This window comes from Panthera onca, chromosome B4 (genome assembly GCF_046562875.1).
Source record: "Panthera onca isolate mPanOnc1 chromosome B4, mPanOnc1 haplotype 2, whole genome shotgun sequence".
Classification (NCBI taxonomy): domain Eukaryota; kingdom Metazoa; phylum Chordata; class Mammalia; order Carnivora; family Felidae; genus Panthera; species Panthera onca.
Genome location: NC_138345.1, coordinates 130,566,995 through 130,583,699, shown reverse-complemented (window position 1 = coordinate 130,583,699; position 16,705 = coordinate 130,566,995). Strand labels below are relative to the sequence as shown.

Genomic DNA, 16,705 nt, shown 5'->3' with positions numbered 1-16,705 from the left:
GGCCCGGGGGCCGGACGGAGCAACCTGTTCCCCACCTGTTCCGTGCACCCCCTGGGCCCCCAGCCTGGCCTGCGCCCTCGCCCCCCTACCCGGCTTTAACGTCCAGCTCAGGCACCCGTGGGCCCTTCTGTATCAGCCGGGGCAAAGCCCCCCGACTGCTGCTGGACGATCAGGGGTCCTGGCCGGAGCCCCTTGGCCAAAGCAGGACCCTCCTCACTACGCTATTCAAGCTGCCTCGGTGGGTGGAGGCCACGCGGTGCTGCACCCGCCCCCCAACTCCCAGGGCCCCGGCTGGTTAGAGCCACCCCCCTCCCTCCCCTGGACCCGCGCCAGCCTGGGGCCTGCTGCTGGTCCCTGCCCTTGCTGCGGGGACATCTCGGTGCTCAGCCAACGTTTGCCGAACTTGAATGAGAGAAGGGAAGAAGGAAAGGGGGTTGGGGGAGGTGCGGAGTCTCAGGCAGGCCACGCAGGGCAGGCCAATGCCGTCCCCGTGGACGAAAGTGTCAGCTCCTTATTACAAGATGCGTTTGTGATTTCTGGCTTCGCCCGGGGATGTCTTTTCTCTTTATACGTGTTTTTATTTTGATTTTATTTAAAAAAAAAATGTTTCTTTATTTACTCGCCGGGGGAGGGGGCAGAGGGAGGAGAGAGCGAATCCCAAGCAGGCTCCGCACTGGTCCGAGCAGACTCAGCACAGAGCCCGACCCGGGGCTCGATCCCGCGAACTGTGAGATCCCGACCTGAGCCGAAATCGAGAGTCAGAAGCTTCACCGACTGAGCCACAGAGGCGCCGCTCTTTTCATATGTTTTTTTAAAGAAGTTTTAACCGAGTTCATTTATTTTGGGGCAGGACGTACGTGCCGGTGGCACGAGTGGGGTCTACAGTGAAAAAACATTCTCCCTGCCCCTTCCTGACCTGGCTTTCCTTCCTGGGAGGACCAACGTTCCTGGTTTCTTGAGAAGCTCCCAGGAACATTCTGGGCTCCAGACATCCTGGCCGTCTTCTCCTCTTTGTGGGGGGTGGTTCACTACCCGCTCCTGCAGCCAGAAAGCTTTGCTCGAGGGGGAGAGGAGAGGAGGGAATATTGCGAGTTCATTAAACGTGCGGTGGACAGGTGAGTGCTTCGGGCACGTATATCCTGCAGGAACCACCACGCCTCCTTCCCCCTGGGAAGGCAGGGTGGCTCTGTGGGCAGGCCCCAAAGAAGGTCGTCCTCTTCTCAAGGAGGCCGCCCTGTTGCTTCTGCTTCGACTTGGAAGGGAGCTGGGTCTGCCTCTCTCCTCGGGGTCGTCAGTTCTGCTCTCCCTTCTGTGCAGACAGCCGGGTCTCTGGAGCTGCCTGACCCCTCTCCTGCTTGCCCCGTCCCTTTCTTTGAAAGAGAGAGCAGCTTATGAGAAAGTCCCCCACCCGAGGCAGGGGCATTAAGGTCAGGACAACGAGAGAACACAGAACTGCTTCTTCTGGAGGCTGGATGGAACCTCACAGGTCCCCGGGCCTGGGACGCTGCACGTGAATAGATGTGCGCCTTTCTAAAGAGGGGCCTTGCGGCTTCTCATCATTTGAAAAAAAAAAAAGAAAAAAAGCCGTGAGCTGATCCAAAGAGCAGGGGGTTGGGGGGGGGGGGCGGGGAAGGAGGAGTAGGAAGCATGACCTGAGCGGGAAGGGAAGGTTCTAGAATGTCCAATAAGTGGCCCTCAAATTGCTTGCAAAGCCCTGGAAAATAGTTCCCTCTGGATGCTAAACTAAGGAAGGGGCTCCCTGGAAGCCTGGGCGAAAAGGGAGGTCTTGGAGAGGTGGGTGGGATAAGAGGAGAAGCGCCGGGAACACCGAAAAGGGCACCTGTGTGTGTGTAAGGCCTGAGTGTGTGTGTGTGGGGTGGGGAGGGGGGGCCGGGTGAAGGTGTCAGAGGCTTGCAGTGACCTGTGTGAGATGGGGTGGGGTGGGTGTAGGAGGGAGAAGGAGGGCTGCACCCCCTGGGGCTCCTGTGTGCACCAAGGCGCCTTGGCGAGGGCGATTGTGTGTGTGTGTGTGTCTGTCTGTCTGTGCGTCTGTCTGTCTGTTGCCAAGACACCCACGGTGCCCCCCCCCCCCACCCCGCAGCGGGGGAGGGAGATCTTTATCTGGCCTCTAGGTGCTTTAGGAGTTTCAGAGTTTCTCACCAGCTTGATCTCTCCCTGCCCCCCCCGCCCCCCACCCCCCTGTCCCCACCCCAGGCCTTGCCCCCTCCATCCTCTCTGCACAGGAAGTGGGCTGGCCCTGGGGTTTTACTTCGCTGGCCTCATCAGCCAGCTGCTACCTGGGCGGCTGGGAGTCTGAGTCCGAGCAGGGCCCTGGGGAGATGGCTGTGGACCCAGCAGCGGAGAGATCCCGAGAGAGTGCACCGCAACCCCATGTCTCAGCCAGGTGACTTTGCCCTCGCCCCTGCCCCCCTTCTGTCCCCGGGCACCCAGGGGCTCCCTCCCGGCCCTGCCGCCAGCCCCGGCTGGAAGTGAAGGTCTTGGGACAGCTTTCAGCTCTCACCTAGATGCCCCAGGACGTCATCTGCCCGGACTTCCTTCTCCCAGCCCTCCCGGCCATCCCTCCCACCCCCAGCCTTATCTTGAAATCCCTCAGGAATGAGGCAGGTCCTGAGCTCATGGCTTTTGGCTTGAGGGAAAAAAAATGCTGGTCCCTAGTGCTGGGACCTCCCTCTCCTGCCCGGCCCATCCCTGGGGACGCTGGGGCTGCTCTGGGGCAAGGGGCCTTCCAACCCAGAGGGGTGAAGGAAGAGGCGGGAGGACTGGGAGAGGGGAGGCCTGCTGAGCCCCAGACAGAGGACAGCGGAATGTGGGGTGGGGGGGGACAGGCGAGCCCCCTCCTCACAGCTATGGAAAGGCGCCCCCCGGGTGAAGTGCTCCCGAGGAGGCTGAGGGGCAGGAGAGGAGAGAGGGGGGCCTCTCTGAGACCTGTCCCTGAAGCGGGGTGGCCAGGGAAGCCCTGGGCGGGAGGCCAGACCTGCAGGTTTGAGTCCGGATCTGTCCCGCCCTTGGCCGTGTGAGGGGGCAGCTCAGTAGTGTCTCCGGGCACCTCTGGCGGGGCGGGCACCTCTCTCCTGCCTTGGGGAACGAGGCCTCCTGCCCTGAACTGTATTCGGAGCACCTCGGGGGTGGGGGAGCTGAGGGGCAGAGCTGGCTCTGAGGGTCCCCTTCCTAGCCCCACAGCCGGGGTCTAGAGCACCCTGGGGTTAAACAGCAAGAGGCAAGCCCCCTCCCCTCCCCCCACCGCCCCCCCCCCCCGTGTGTGTGTGTGTGTGTGTGTGTGTGTGTGTGTGTGTGGCCAGGAGGACAAGGGAAGACAGAGCCTGTCAAGGTCAGTGGTCTGGCTACTGAACTCCTTCCTCACGTCCTCTCCCTCCCCCACGCACCCCAAGTCCCGCAGCGTCAGCCCTGCAGGAACTCGGGCGGTAATGACCCATTCAACCCCTGGCTTCCCCCCACCCCCACCCCCGCCACTCCGGCCTTGGCCTCCTCGTCTGAGAAAAGGAGTCATAATGGTACCTTCTCCCGGGGTTGCTGTAAGGGCTAAATGAAGTGTCATCTGCTGAGTGCTGAGGACTGGGGCACAGAGTGAGAGCCGAGTATTAGTCACCATCGCCATCACCATCCCTGTCACCATCATGACCGTCATCACCATCACTGTCACCGTCATTATCATCTCCTCGCCTGAAATCAGAGGACTGGCTTTGAGTCCAGCCCCTTGGGCAGTGCGGAGCTCAGTCTTGGCATCCGTCAAAGGGGCGGGTGACGACAGCCACCTTCCCGGGCTGTGGTGGGGACCTATGAGTCAGTGTGGGTGTGGACAGCTTTGCAGTTGGGAAGGGCAGGGTGCGTGGGTGTGCGTGGGAACCTAGGGCTAAGGGCGCTTGGGGCTCAGAGGTCCTACTTGCTTGCTCTCCCTGAGGCTGGGCCCGTGACCTTGAGCAGGTTCCTTAACCTCCCCGAGGCTCCTTTGAGTGGGCTAGGAGCCCTCCCAGCCCCAAGCCCCTCTGGTGCCCCCCACGCATCCCCCACCCGTGTGCTTTGCAACCTTGGAGAGCACATGCGCCCTTTCTGATGGGAGCGGTGGGGAGCTCATTCTAGATAATGCTTCTGCTCCTGCCGGCTCACCCCTACTGGGGCTGTGGTTTGGCCTTGACCTTCCTGTGATCTTCTATGCCTTTGCCCTGACCCTCCTCCCCTCACCCTGGGGCTCTGTGCCAGGTCCTGTCTTGGGCATGGGGTTGCCTTGCTGGCTGGCGCTGGCCGAGGGTGACACCCTCCAGGGGACTGACAGGGCCTGTGCCCAAGGCCACGATCGAGCGACTAGGGGTCACAGCAGGGCTTGCTGGACCCCCTTAGGGCCCCAACCCTGTGCCCTGTGCTGTTGGGGGTTCCCAAGGAAAGAAGTAACCAGCCCCCACCCCCACTCCAGCTGGGAAGCCCACCCCACTAAGGGGACGGTGGGCCAAGCAAGGAGGAGCCCGTGGGCACCTCTCTGGGCTCCTTTTTGAACCCAGGCCAGAGACCTGACTGTGGGCCTGGGCCCCTGCTGGACCCGGACTCCAGGGCAGGGAGGCTGTCGGCCTTACCTCTGGGGCCAGTGCCCCGGACAGAGTCTGGGCAGGGACAGAGGATGTGAGAGAACAGGCCTTGGGGGTGAACGTGGCCGTGACATCCCAGTTCTGCCCCCTTCTGCGCCTGTGACCTTGGCGGGTTGAGGACCCGGAGCCTTAGTTTCCTCATCTGTGGGAGGGGCTAAGACAAGCACCCACCCCCAAGCTGCTGGGCAGATAAGACTATCTGATGTATGTAAAGCGCTCGGTATTGTGAGGTCATCAGTACGTGTCTTCGGTCGTGTGAACGGTCTCGGTGGGTGGGACAAGTTACCTGAGTCCCTGCCTGGGCCCTGTCCTGGCTCAGATTCCACAGCTGCCTCTTTTCCGCTCTATGGCCTTGGGCAAGTTGCTTCACCTCTCTGTGCCTCAGTTTCCTCACCTGAAAATGGAGATAATAAGGGTATCATCTGGTAGATGGCCTTATTGCTTCATTTAAAGAGTTGAAAACAGCCCGGCCTACAGGAGCCTCCCGATGAACGGGTTTTGGTGTGATTAAGGGGCAGCAGGGCACAGAGGGTGGGGGGGGCTCTAATCCCAGCTCTGTGCTGGCCTCGCTGTGTGGACTGGAGCAAGTCTTCCCTTTTTTTTTTTTTTTTTTTTGAGTCTCAGTTCCTCCAGCTTTTGAACAAGGGGTTGGGTTCGCTCAGAGGGCCCTTTCAGCTCTGACAACGTGTGGGGCTCTAAATCTCGGAAGGAAGGGAGTGTGTGGGCAGGGCCGAGGTACCAGCAGGTGCAAAGGCCCTGAGGCCGGACGGTGCTGGCTTGGTAGGGCCCAGCCCACCGCCCGGAGTGGCGGGTGTTCACTTGTGCCTTCTCTTCTTCCTCCCTCCAGGGCTCCCTTCCCTAGCTCCCACGCATGGCTGTGATGGCGGCTCCTGGTCTGCCCTGGTGTCTGTCCCTCCTTGTCCTCTTCCTGTCCCTGGCCATCCCTCAGGCATCCACAGCGGTGAACGGTGAGGACCCTGGCATCTGGATAGCCGTGCTTTTCTTGGGAAGGTGGCCAACAGCCGTCTAGAAGCCCTTTCAGGACCCCCGCCGAGAAGCGGCAGGAGGCCGGGAGGGAGGGAGGCGAGGGCGATGGGACCAGAGATCAGGCGTCCACCTTCTCCCTCGGTCCTTCTGTCCTGCTGTATCCACACGTCCCTCCACGTCAAAGGAAGACACTGGCTTTTCGTCCCTGCTCTGCCTCGGCCTGCCTCTGGGACCTTGCAGGCTCTGGGGCTCAGTTTTGTCCTCTCTGAAATGGATCCCCCCAGATCTTTTCTGCCCAGCAGGGTCGCCTACCTGCCCATCTGGTGGGCACAGGGTGCAGGGCGCAGGGTGGTAGGCCGGCCCCGGAGGGCACCCTGCAGCCGGCCACTCACGCCTCTTTTTGTCGGCAGACCCCTCCAAGCTCGCGTGCTTCTACAACTCAAAAGCCAACATCTCCTGTGTCTGGAGCTGGGATGGGGACCTACAGGCCACATTCTGCAGGATCCATGCTAAGCCGGATCAACGGTGAGTGTCCCTCGAAACCACAGCATCTCGAGACGGGGGCGGGGGGCGGGGCAGGGTGGGTCTTCTAATCATTGCCATTTAGACTCTTGGAATGCCTTCCTTGTAGATGCCAAGATGTTACGCTTTGGGCATTTGGACTGATGGGTCCCCCACACCCCTGGCAGCACATCAGGCTGGAAAAGCTAGGAGGCAGATGTTTAGACGCCTGAGACCAGGGCGGGCGTGAGAAACAGGGGTCCAGGCTGCGGTGGAGGGGCCAGGGATGGGCTGGACAACGTAGTCTGGGGACACAGACCTGTTATGCCAAGGTTACACTGGACTTGAGAAGCCAAGGGGGAGAAGGAAGGGAGAAGGAAGGACTCCCCAGGAGGAGTCAGCGAGGGGTTTCTGTGACCCAAATGTTCTGGGTGCCCATGGCAAAGGTGACTCTGAGTGGGTGGTGATTCTACGGGGTTCCAAAGGCTCCATCAAGCCCCACAGGAAGATTCTGGAGGGCTTTCGGTGTGGAGGCCACCTGCCCTAGAAGGTCACTGTGGCTACCGCGGGGCCGGGCTGGGGAGGGCTGGGGAAGGTGTCTACGACGGGAGGCGCAGCAGAATTCTGCCTCTGCCGAGGTTGGCACAGAGCCCCGCGCCGACCGGCCCTGCTGGATGGGGGACCGTCCCCGGGGCCGGCTCTGGGGGGCCCTCCTTCTGTCCTAAGGAGGTTCTTTTGCCTTGGAAGGTCTTGGAACAAATCCTGTGAGCTGCTTCCGATGGGACCGGCCTCCTGGGCCTGTTACCTGATCCTTGGATCCCCAGATGTGAGTAGTGGGAGCTGAGAAGAGAGCCCGTGGGGAGGGCAGGTGCCCTCCCCGTTTTCCAAGCACCAGCAGGTTATATCCACTCTTAAGGGGCAGGAGAACGTGGAGATGGGCTCGCACAGCACACAGGCTCTGGGTGCAGAGGCGTGGGTTTGAATCCGGACGCCCCTGCTGACCAGATGCATGACTTTGGGTTTCTTACCTGCAGCAAGAATCCACCGGAGGAGTGGCCAAGGAACCTGAGCATTTGCCTGCCGGCAGGGGATACTCACTACCTGGCCATTTCCTTCCCCAAAAGTCAGGGTGTGGGGGTGGGGAGAAATGGAGGAAGGGAGGCTTTCATACTCAAAGCTATTGTTCCAGATCTACGTTTCCGGGGGGCGGCGGCGGGGTGGGTGTTAACCTGCTTGCACACCTCTTGTGATGGGGAACTCCCTCCCCCACCGAGGCAGCCCACCCCGCTTTAGATCATGGATCAAATTCATGCCTGTTTTCTGTAAATTAAGATTCACTGGCACAGAGCCACGCCCGTTCTCCTGCGGGTTGTCTCTGGCTGCTTTCGCAGGACAGCGACAGAGCTGGGTAGTCGTGAACGAGACCGCTTGACCCGCAAAGCTAGAAAGAGTTCCTATCTGCACCTTTGCGAAGAAAGTTGACCGACCCCCTGCTTTAGCTGGGGGGGCTTGCGGAGGGGCTCCACTTTTACTGGGGTCTCGATCTTCCCCCTCCTCTATCCCCCCCTCCCTTGCAGACTCAGAGTCTGACTTCGGCTGACACCGTGGGCATGAGGGTGATGTGCCGCGAAGGGGAGAGGTGGAGGGTGCTGATGACCCAGAAATTCAAGCCCTTTGAGAACCGTGAGTGAAGAATCTGGAAGCAGGGGCGGGGGCGGGTACTGGGGCCGACTGGGAACCTCCTTCCCTGTCTTTCCCTTGGGGGATCCTGCCTGTCCCAGTCTCTCTCCACACCCGCGTGCGAGCTGTCACTGCCTGCTGCCCTCGGGATGCAGTCCCGATTCCTTACCCTGCTATTCGAGGCTCAGGATCTGGCCCTGGCTTCCCAGTCTAGGACTCCTCGTCTTGTGGCTTGTGTCCCTGCCACGACCAAAGTCCAGCTCTCCAAATTCAGCGTGCCCCTCCGTGCCTCTGAGCCCTTGCACGTGCGGGTGCCACAGCCCGCAAGGCTCTTCCCACCAGGAAAGCTCCCACTCACCCTTCAGGGCTCAGGGGAGAGTCACCTCCTCCAGGAGGCCTTCCCAGACTCTCCCAGCCCTTTGTGCCTCCTCCTTCAGGGTGTTTAGGTCCTGGGTCCTCACTGCCTGATCAGGGGACTGTTCCCCTCACTGGGCTGTGAGCTCCTGAGGGCGGAGTGTTTGTGATCCCTCTGTCTCCACTCCAATTACTCAGCACCAGGCCTCATCTGGGCAGTGCTCCGGGAAGGTTTGTTGAATGACTGGGTGTCCAACTCCAGCCGCAGACCATGGAGGGGCCATCTCTAAGAAACAGAGGGCGAGAGCTAGGCAGCTCTCTCTCTCTCTTTTTTAATGTTTATTTTTGAGACAGAGAGAGAGAGAGCGCGCATGAGTGGGGGGCGGGTAGAGGGAGAGGGCGACCACGGAATCCCAGCACGTCTCGGTTTTATCACCTCAGCATCGTGTCCCAGTGTCCCCCAAGCCCACTCTCCCTTCCTGTCTCCCTCTGTCCCTCTCTTGCTTCCAGTTCGCCTGATGGCCCCCGACTCCCTCCAAGTCACCCACGTAGGGACCCACAGATGCAACATAACCTGGAAAGTTCGCCAGTCCTCCCACTACATTGAAAGATACCTGGAGTTTGAGGCCCGGAAAAGGTCCCCAGGCCACAGCTGGGAGGTGAGTGCCCTGCCCTGATTCCTCCTTCCTGCCCTGGTCACCCTGTCCATCCTTCATCTCCGCCAAGCCACGGCGGCCCCGAGGCTATTGCCAGCTCCGATCCCCCCCTGCCTCCATGTGCCCCCTGACAACCCAGAGCTTCCAGCTGGTGGCAGATGCCGGGCTGGCACCAGGGCAAGGTCTTACCTAGCCAAGAGGCCGGTGACTGTCCTCTCCGGGAGATTTCAGAGACCCCGGGAAGCCACCTTTCCGTTCTTCAAATCCGGTGTGGTCCGCATCCACTGGGGTCGGTCGCCTATCCATTCACTTACCCGCTCCCTCATTTGCTCGCTCACTCAGCAAACACTGAGTACCTACTATGTGCTCCCGGGGGGGGGGGGTGGGCAAAGAGGGTGGAGGATGAAACTGACCAGATCCCCCCACGGTCAGGAAACTCACATGGAGGGTGGGGAGACTGTCTGCAAACAGGACCCTGGAGACTATGAGATATTGATCAGTGCTACCCAGGAAATTAAATGGGATGACATCATTTGAGAGGGCCTAGAGCAGGCCCTCAGGTCAGGTGCCCACAGAAGGCTGCTTGTGGGATCCCAGGGCCAAGGAGGAGCAGACCCTGCAAAGGTTTGGGGAGGGCTTTCCAAGCAGAGGAAAGAGACACCGCAAAGACAAGACCCTGTGTGTCTGAGGGCTGGCGGAGGGTGGGGTGGGGGTGGGGGAGCGGGGAGGAGCAAAGAGGGATCCAGAGGTGGGCGGGGTCCCTGGGAAAATCCTCTTTCTGGACGCGGAAAATAGACTGCAGCAGAGTTTGGGTGGGAGCAGGGAGACCAGCCCCTGCCTGAGATGGGGGAAGGAGAGGAGAGAAGGGGAAGGGTCCAGAATAGGTTCCGCAGGGGGAACCAGCTGATGGGTGGCAGGCTTTGTGTGTGAAGGCTGAGTGAGAGGGAGGGGTTCGAGATGAGCTTGGGGTTGGGGCCTCAGCACTGGGGAGTCAGGGAGCCTTCTGGTAGGACTGGGTGAGGGGGCATGGAGGCTGGAGGCGAGGAAGGAAGGAGCTCCTTGCTCAGCCTCCCAGGCAGCCCTGCCGTGGGAGGTGAGGAGGGCTGTGGGGACCCCTCTGCTCTGACAGCCCCCACCCCTGCCTGTCTCTGCCCCAGGAGGCCTCCCTGCTGACCCTCGCGCAGAACCAGCAATGGATTTGCCTGGAGACCCTCACTCCAGACACCCAGTATGAACTTCAAGTGCGGGTCAGGCCCCAGCTGGGCAAAAATGAGGCTTGGAGCCCCTGGAGCCAGCCCCTGGCCTTCAAGACGAGGCCCGCAGGTACCAGTGGGCAGAAGGGGTGGGACAGAGCTCAGGCAGGAGAGGGGCTGGCTGGGGTGTGATCCGAGGGCAGCTGGCGGGGGAGGCCTGGGGACGGGGTCCAGGGCTCGGCCCCAGCAATGGCAGGGGGATGCTGGAGGGACCTGGGCGATGGGGGCCCTTCTCTAACCCCTCTCCCTGCTTCTCCTCCCATCCCCGGGCAGCCCCAGGGAAGGAGGCTGTGCCCTTTCCTTGGCTGGGCCACATCACCATGGGCATCAGCAGTGCCTTTGGCTTCATCATCTCGGTCTGCTTGCTGGCCAACTGCCGGTACATCGGGCCATGGTAAGCGCCCTCCCTTCCTGCTCCTTCGTGCTCTCCTCTGACACACGCACCCCTTGCCGGGTTAGGCTCTAGGCTGAGCCCCCCACCCTGCTCCGACACGCTGGTGCTCCCTCTGCCCTCCCGAGAGTCCCCCCTGCCTAACACCTGGCTTTGCCCTGCCACCCACCCCCAAAGATGGAACCCTGTGGAACCGGCCTCAGGGGATCTGAGGAAGGAGAGCCCCATGGCAACCCTGCCCTGAGCGTTACTCTCAGGAGCTGAGTGTGTGTGTGTGTGCACATGCCGGCTGTCTGCGCGTGTGTCCTCACGGGTCTCTCTAGGTCCGGGCACGCGTTGGTGTATTTCTTTATTTCTTGAGCCCCAGCTCAGTGCCAGGCCTGGGGCGGAGTGCTGGGAATGCAGGGGCAGGCCACACGCATGCAATCTGGAGCCCACAGACCCATGGGAGAAGGCAGACGTTTATTAATCACACACGAGTACAATGACGCGCCACGAGGAGGATGGCAAAGGAAGATGTTCGATGTGTTGGAAACAGACAACAGGGACAGGAACCTTGGCTGAGGGGTGGCTGGCAGAAGCTTCTCCAAGGAAGTGATGGGTCCCTTGAAATCTGAAGGAGGAGCTAAGCAGGCAGGGTGGAGGGGGTTGGGGAGCGCATCCCAAACAGAAGAAACCGGGTGCGCAGAGACCCTACGTGAAGGGGGTGGAGGAGAGGGCTGACCCGACATCTGCGGGGCAGACGGGCTTTCTGGGGCCTTGGGGCTCTGACTACATTTTGAAGCAGGTGCCTACAGATACTGGGGCATTCTGCTTGGCAGGCCGAGCACGGGCTGGAAGTCAGCCCCCACTCACTACCCTCCTACAACCGGGTGCCCTTGGGCAGTGCACAACCTGAACCACCATCCATGACAGCCTGGACTAAGAGACCCACGATCTGACCTCTCTCCTGCCTCCTTACTCCTGGTTCACTCTACTCCAGACGCCTGGCTGTGTGTGGTCCCTGACCAGTCTGGCTCACATGCCCCCCCCCCCCACACCCCCGCCAGCCCTACATTTTCTCTTTCACAGTCTGCTGCTTTCTGTTTGCATAGAATGCATGATAATGTTGCACACTTGGTTCGTGTCTGTCTCTTCTTAAGATCAGGGGCCTTCTCTGTTTGCCATTCTTGTGTCCCCTCCCTTACTGGGCATTCCCTTGATACTGATCAAATGAATGAATGTGGAGGGGTTCGGTACCCTACCTTCAGGGCCGTGGGGGGCTGGCCGGACACCATGGCCCCCTTCCCTTCTCATCCACCTTCCCTCCCTCCCTCTCTCCTGTTCAGGCTGAAGAAGGTTCTGAAATGTCACATCCCAGATCCCTCAGAATTCTTCTCCCAGCTGAAGTCAGTGCATGGAGGAGATTTCCAGGTAGGACTCTGGAGGTGGAGGCCAGAAGCAGGCACAGCCGGCTTGGGCTGGCCAGAGAGCGGGCAGAGGTGTGAGTGGGTTTGCGCTTTGCGAAAGGAGACAAAATAAGGAAGGGAGTAGCCTCCAGGGTGGGGGTGGGCCCCTTTCCCCAGCTCTGGCACCAGCCTTCTCAGGCTGAATGGCACCTCCCGTCTGAGCCAGACTTACTGGGTTCTAATCCCGGCTCCGCCCCTTCTTGGCTGTGTGATGTCTGGTAAGTTAGAGAACTTCTCTGTGCTCCGTTTCCTCGCCTGTAAAAAGGGGAGGGAAATAGTGTTACCAGGCGTATGGACCCACTGCCTGGGACACAGTAAGTGCTCGAGGGGCCCTAGTGGGAGTTACTGTCACCAGTCTGTCCACCGAGCAGGGCTTGCCAGGTACAAATTCTCCCGACCCCACCACTTGCGCAGACCTTCTTCGTGGGCGCAGGGCTTCCTCGGACCCTGCGCAAAGCCCCGAGCGGGCGCCCTGCCTCGTCCCCGGTGCTAACAAGTCCTCCAGCCACACCTCGTCACTCGACCCAGATTCACGGTCAAAGCGCGGGCCCCCGAGAGTAGTAACACTCTGAACCCCATTTCAACCTCAGTCGTCTCCCCTCCCCGAGCCCACACTCGCTTCAGGAAGGAAGTGTCAAGGGAGGTGGGGAATGCGGTGGGCTGCTTCTGTCACCCTCCCCTCCCCAGGCTCTCTAGATTCGGTGCGGGTGGGGGTGGGGGTGGAAGGAGATCCGGAGGAGCCCTGAGGGGCCGGGAAGCCACGCTGGGCCCGAGCTATCAAGAGCCGGAGTTCTCTGTTACCGAGGATCAGGGCCCCTTCTGGAATTCTTTGGAAAACTCCCAAGACTGGGGATCGCTAACCTACGGTTCTCTTGATGTGCAGGAATGCATCTCCTTAAAATTCTTCCTAAAGCCCTAAGGGTCGTGAGCTCCCCGTCAACAGAGGCATTCATGCAAGCCTTGGCTGACTATCTAGGTTCTAAGGGACTAGGACCTTCCGGGTGGGAGTGAGCTCCTTCCCGGAGGGGTGCAAACCACCCCATCTTCCCATGAGGGCATCCCCAGGCCTAGATGCCTGCCCCCCGCCCTCAGGTGTGGAAGGGGGGTATCCCAAGGAGGCCCTGGGGAGGCACGATGTGCTCGGGGGTTGGGGCTGGCCAAGAGGGACCCCATCCTCTCCTCTGTGTCGGGGTGGGAGGCCCGCTCCTCTCTCTCTACCCCAGGACCTCCGGCGACAGGGCCACAAGGCCCGCTGCCCTGTCCACGGGATCTGGGAGTGTGCGTGCCAGCGTGTGAGCGTGCGAGAGGGGGAGAGAAGCTTCTCCTTGCGCCCTCCCCCCCCCACCCCCCCGCTTCAGGGCACTGTGGACAGAGGCCCTGGGCCCAGGAAGTGGCTGACCACACACACCTCCGAGGGGGGCCGGCCAGGCCCTGGCACACGGGTGCTGGTCACGGGACTGGCCTCTCCTTCTTCTGGCTGCCCGGCTGCCGGGCCCTAGCCTCCTCCACTGCCTCTTCTCGCGACAGACCCTGCCCAGCCTCCCCCCACCCCCCGCCCCCCCCTGCACTCCTTCCCTCTACCCAGACCTGTTGGGCACAGGACTGTCGGAGGAACCCATCCGGCCCTGGCGCTGTACTCAGGGGACCACAGTCCGGCTGCTGAGTGCTCCCAGGACAGAGGGCTTGTTGAGGTTCTCAAAAAACCCACTTGAAGCCCCCATCACGCCCGCCCCCGCCCCCCCCCCCCCCCCCAGGGATCTGTTGTCCCTCACACCCCGGGTGGTGGCCTGCATTTCACTCTGTGCTAGGAATTCCCACCTTCATTTTCTTCTTTGACAACTTCCTGCCACCACCCCCCCAACTCCCCCCACCCCCGCCAAGGAAGTTGGGAAAGAGGTGGCTCACTGTTGTGGAACTGAGGCTCAGAGAGGTGCAGTGACCCGCCCCCGGGGTCGCACAGCTAGCGAGGGGGCCGGGGCCCAGATTGGAACGTGGCTCTCCCTGCTCTTGCCCTCCGGATCCCAGATCTGGGCCCACCGGATCCCAGAGCCAAGTGGGAAGGGCTCAGGCGGGCACTTTCTTCTCTCCGTGGATGGAGGGCACGGGAGGTGGGGGCTCCACGGCGGCGCTGGGAGGGAGAGGAGAATTGCGGGGCCATCAGGTCCCCGCCAGAGAGGTTTTTTTTTTTGCACGGCGCCCGGGGCCACTGGCTGTGTGATCGGCCCCGGGGCACGTCCCCTCTCCGTGCATCTGTGAAGTGAACGAGATGTGCTCCAGGGCCCTTTCCGCTTCCAACACGGGTTGGTTGATTCTCACACCGGTGCCAGCCCCCACCAGACACACGGAGAATTTTACCCTGTGCCCAGTGCCTAGATCAGCGCCAGGCTTCACAGCAGGTGCCCCAGAGACAGTCGCGCGCGGAGACAACGCATCCCCCGGGCGCCTACAGCAAGCACACTCCCTGGGCTGACCCAGAGCGTTCCCCAAGCCAGTTGGCGGGCGGGCAGTCAGGGAGGCCTTCCTGGAGGTGGCCGCCCTGCGTAGCCGGTAGTTAGGAGCTGTGGCTGAGAGTCTGGAGGAGGCGTCCCACTCACCTCCCCGCTGCTCTTTCTCCTGGCAGAAGTGGCTCTCCTCTCCCTTCCCCTCGTCGTCCTTCAGCCCCAACACGCCGGCACCCGAGATCTCCCCGCTGGAGGTGCTGGACAGGGACGCCAAGGCCACACAGTTGCTCCTGCTACAGCAGGAGAAGGTGCCCTCCTCGTCCTCAGCCGAGACCAGCGGCCACTCGCTGACCAGCTGCTTCACCAATCAGGGCTATTTCTTCTTCCACCTCCCGGACGCTCTGGAGATCGAGGCCTGCCAGGTGTACTTCACCTATGACCCCTGCACGGAAGAGCCCGATGAGGCTGGGCCCGGGGCGCCTGCGGGGTCTCTCCTGCCACCCCTGCTGCCTCCGCCCGGGGAGGAAGACGCCTACTGCACCTTCCTCCTCGGCGGCCCGGGCCCCCCAAACACGGCCCCGGGGGGCACTGGAGCTCATGACAAGAAGCTGGCCCCCTCCCCGCAGGAGGGAGCTCCCAGAGACTGGGCCCCCCGGCCCCCAATGTCCCCCCCGCCAGGTGCACCTGAGCCGGTGGACATCCAGCCACCCCTGGAGGGCTCCGTGGAAGGAGCAAGAGAGGAGGTCCCGGGCCCGGGCCCTGGCCCTGGGGAGGGGGTCAGGGTCAGCTTCCCCTGGGCCAGCCCTCCTGGGCAAGGCCAGCTCAGAGCCCCTGCCTCCTGCCTGACCCTGAACACCGATGCCTACCTGACCCTCCAGGAGCTGCAGGATCAGGACCCAGCTCGCTCGGGGTAGACGGACGACCCGGCGGGTCACTGCCCACTGTGGTGCCAGGCCCAGTTGAGGGCTCGCTGTCCTCAAGGCTTGTCCACTGCTGAGTCACTCGGTTTCTAGCCGTGCCCCGGACATCTCTGCCCAGAGGGCCCCCACCCAACTTAGCACACTTGGCCGTTCACTTCTAAAGACCTCAGTTGCTGCTTCCTGGTCCTATGGCCCAAGTGCAGAGTGGGGGGGGTGGGGGCACCGTGACTCTCCCACTCCCTCATCAGTCACGGAGCCCCATGGCTTTTGTCCCTGAAGCATCCCTCCTCTTCAGCCCTGCAAGCACTCTTGGGGGAGGGTTCTCGGGGCTCTCCAGGGGTCTTCTCCGCAGGCTTCCTGCCCCATCTCCCCCCCCCCCTCCCCCGCAGGACAATGAGAACAATGAGAACGCTCTTTTCAGGACATAAATATGGTTAAGCTGCTTCCCCCGGTTGGTTAAATCCCTGCCATGCCTCCTCACTGCCCTCCGCTTCACTTCTTGGGCTGGCCCCTGCTCCTCCAGCATCGTGTTGGGACGTTCCCTTCTGGAACCCTCCTACTGAGCCACCAGAAGCTCCCTCCTGCCCCCACACCTTGGCACATGCTGTTCCCCGGTGCCTTCAGTGCCTCCCTCATCTAGGGGACAAACCCCCCTTATCCCTCAAGTGTCAGGTCCGCTTCCCTTGGAAGGAAACACTGCTTCCATTCATGTGCCCAGGCTTCACGACTCAGTGCTGGAGGGACAGTTCTCGGGGTCACGGGATGGCTAGACCCAGCGGCTCTGTCACTTCGCCCTTGGGATCTCTCATGACCTCAGCCTGCTTTCCTGCTGTGTCCTTACCACAGTATGGACACAAATACCCCGGGGGGGGGGGGTGGGGGGAGAGGAGGGGACACTGGCTGGATGTTTCCATGGAGGTTTCACAGACTCCTAGGGCATGCTGCTGGAAAGTGAACCTCCTGTCAGTGGCAGGTTCCGATGCTGTCCCAGGGAGCCCAGATCTGGGCCCCTGCCACTCCACCCTCTACTGGAAGGACCTCTTCCGTGGCTCCGGGGCTGGCACACCGCCTCCAGAAGAGCAACTCCGTTCACCGCACTTGACACGGGGTACCTGGCACCCCACCGTATCCCCCGGATGAGATAATGAACCGTCTGGAACCGTCTTGCTCGGACTCCCTGTGCCCGGCTGCCTTCACATAGGGGGCATCATCCAACGCACAGAGCACCCCCGGCGCCTTGACCCGTGTGAGGTCAAGACTCAGAGAGGCAAAGCCCCATGCCCGCTAGGCTCCAGCACGCCCATTCCAGCAAGAGGCTCATCCCCTTTACAATGGCAATCCTCCCCACCAACGCAAACACGCAGACACACACAGAGCCGGCCCCTTCCTTCTTGGTGCTCCCCACCACCTCTCCATCTCTCTTCCCTTCTGTCTCTGGCACTGGTCACACCTGCG

At 61.6% G+C, this 16,705-nt stretch overlaps 1 protein-coding gene and 2 long non-coding RNA genes across 3 annotated transcripts; 1 reads left to right on the top strand and 2 right to left on the bottom strand.

Annotated features, from left to right (window-relative positions):
• Positions 1-551: 551 nt before the first annotated feature.
• Positions 552-4,881, bottom strand: LOC132693776 (uncharacterized). The gene is made up of 3 exons (XR_009616940.3): positions 4,608-4,881; positions 3,538-3,702; positions 552-1,370 (listed from the first exon to the last, which is right to left on the bottom strand). It is a non-coding gene; the product is annotated as an uncharacterized LOC132693776 (long non-coding RNA).
• On the top strand, positions 2,273-15,249 carry IL2RB (interleukin 2 receptor subunit beta). Its single transcript, XM_060656413.3, has 10 exons — positions 2,273-2,404; positions 5,467-5,587; positions 6,017-6,131; positions 6,855-6,933; positions 7,685-7,790; positions 8,652-8,800; positions 9,955-10,120; positions 10,324-10,444; positions 11,770-11,854; positions 14,510-15,249. Exons 2-10 carry the CDS (start codon positions 5,491-5,493, stop codon positions 15,242-15,244), a joined length of 1,653 nt encoding a protein of 550 aa, XP_060512396.3. The 5' UTR covers positions 2,273-2,404; positions 5,467-5,490; the 3' UTR covers positions 15,245-15,249.
• LOC132693775 (uncharacterized) lies at positions 10,887-16,449 on the bottom strand. The gene is made up of 5 exons (XR_013556650.2): positions 16,344-16,449; positions 15,197-16,307; positions 14,484-14,772; positions 12,062-12,144; positions 10,887-11,066 (listed from the first exon to the last, which is right to left on the bottom strand). It is a non-coding gene; the product is annotated as an uncharacterized LOC132693775 (long non-coding RNA).
• Positions 16,450-16,705: the final 256 nt, after the last annotated feature.

What these genes read in the sequence shown, in the direction of transcription:
- IL2RB (XM_060656413.3), top strand. Translation starts at nt 5,491, where the DNA reads ATGGCTGTGATGGCGGCTCCTGGTCTGCCCTGGTGTCTGTCCCTCCTT. An exon ending in CATGCTAAGCCGGATCAACG is followed by an intron (nt 6,132 to 6,854) that starts GTGAGTGTCCCT and finishes TTGCCTTGGAAG; the next exon opens with GTCTTGGAACAAATCCTGTG. An exon ending in TGATCCTTGGATCCCCAGAT is followed by an intron (nt 6,934 to 7,684) that starts GTGAGTAGTGGG and finishes CCTCCCTTGCAG; the next exon opens with ACTCAGAGTCTGACTTCGGC.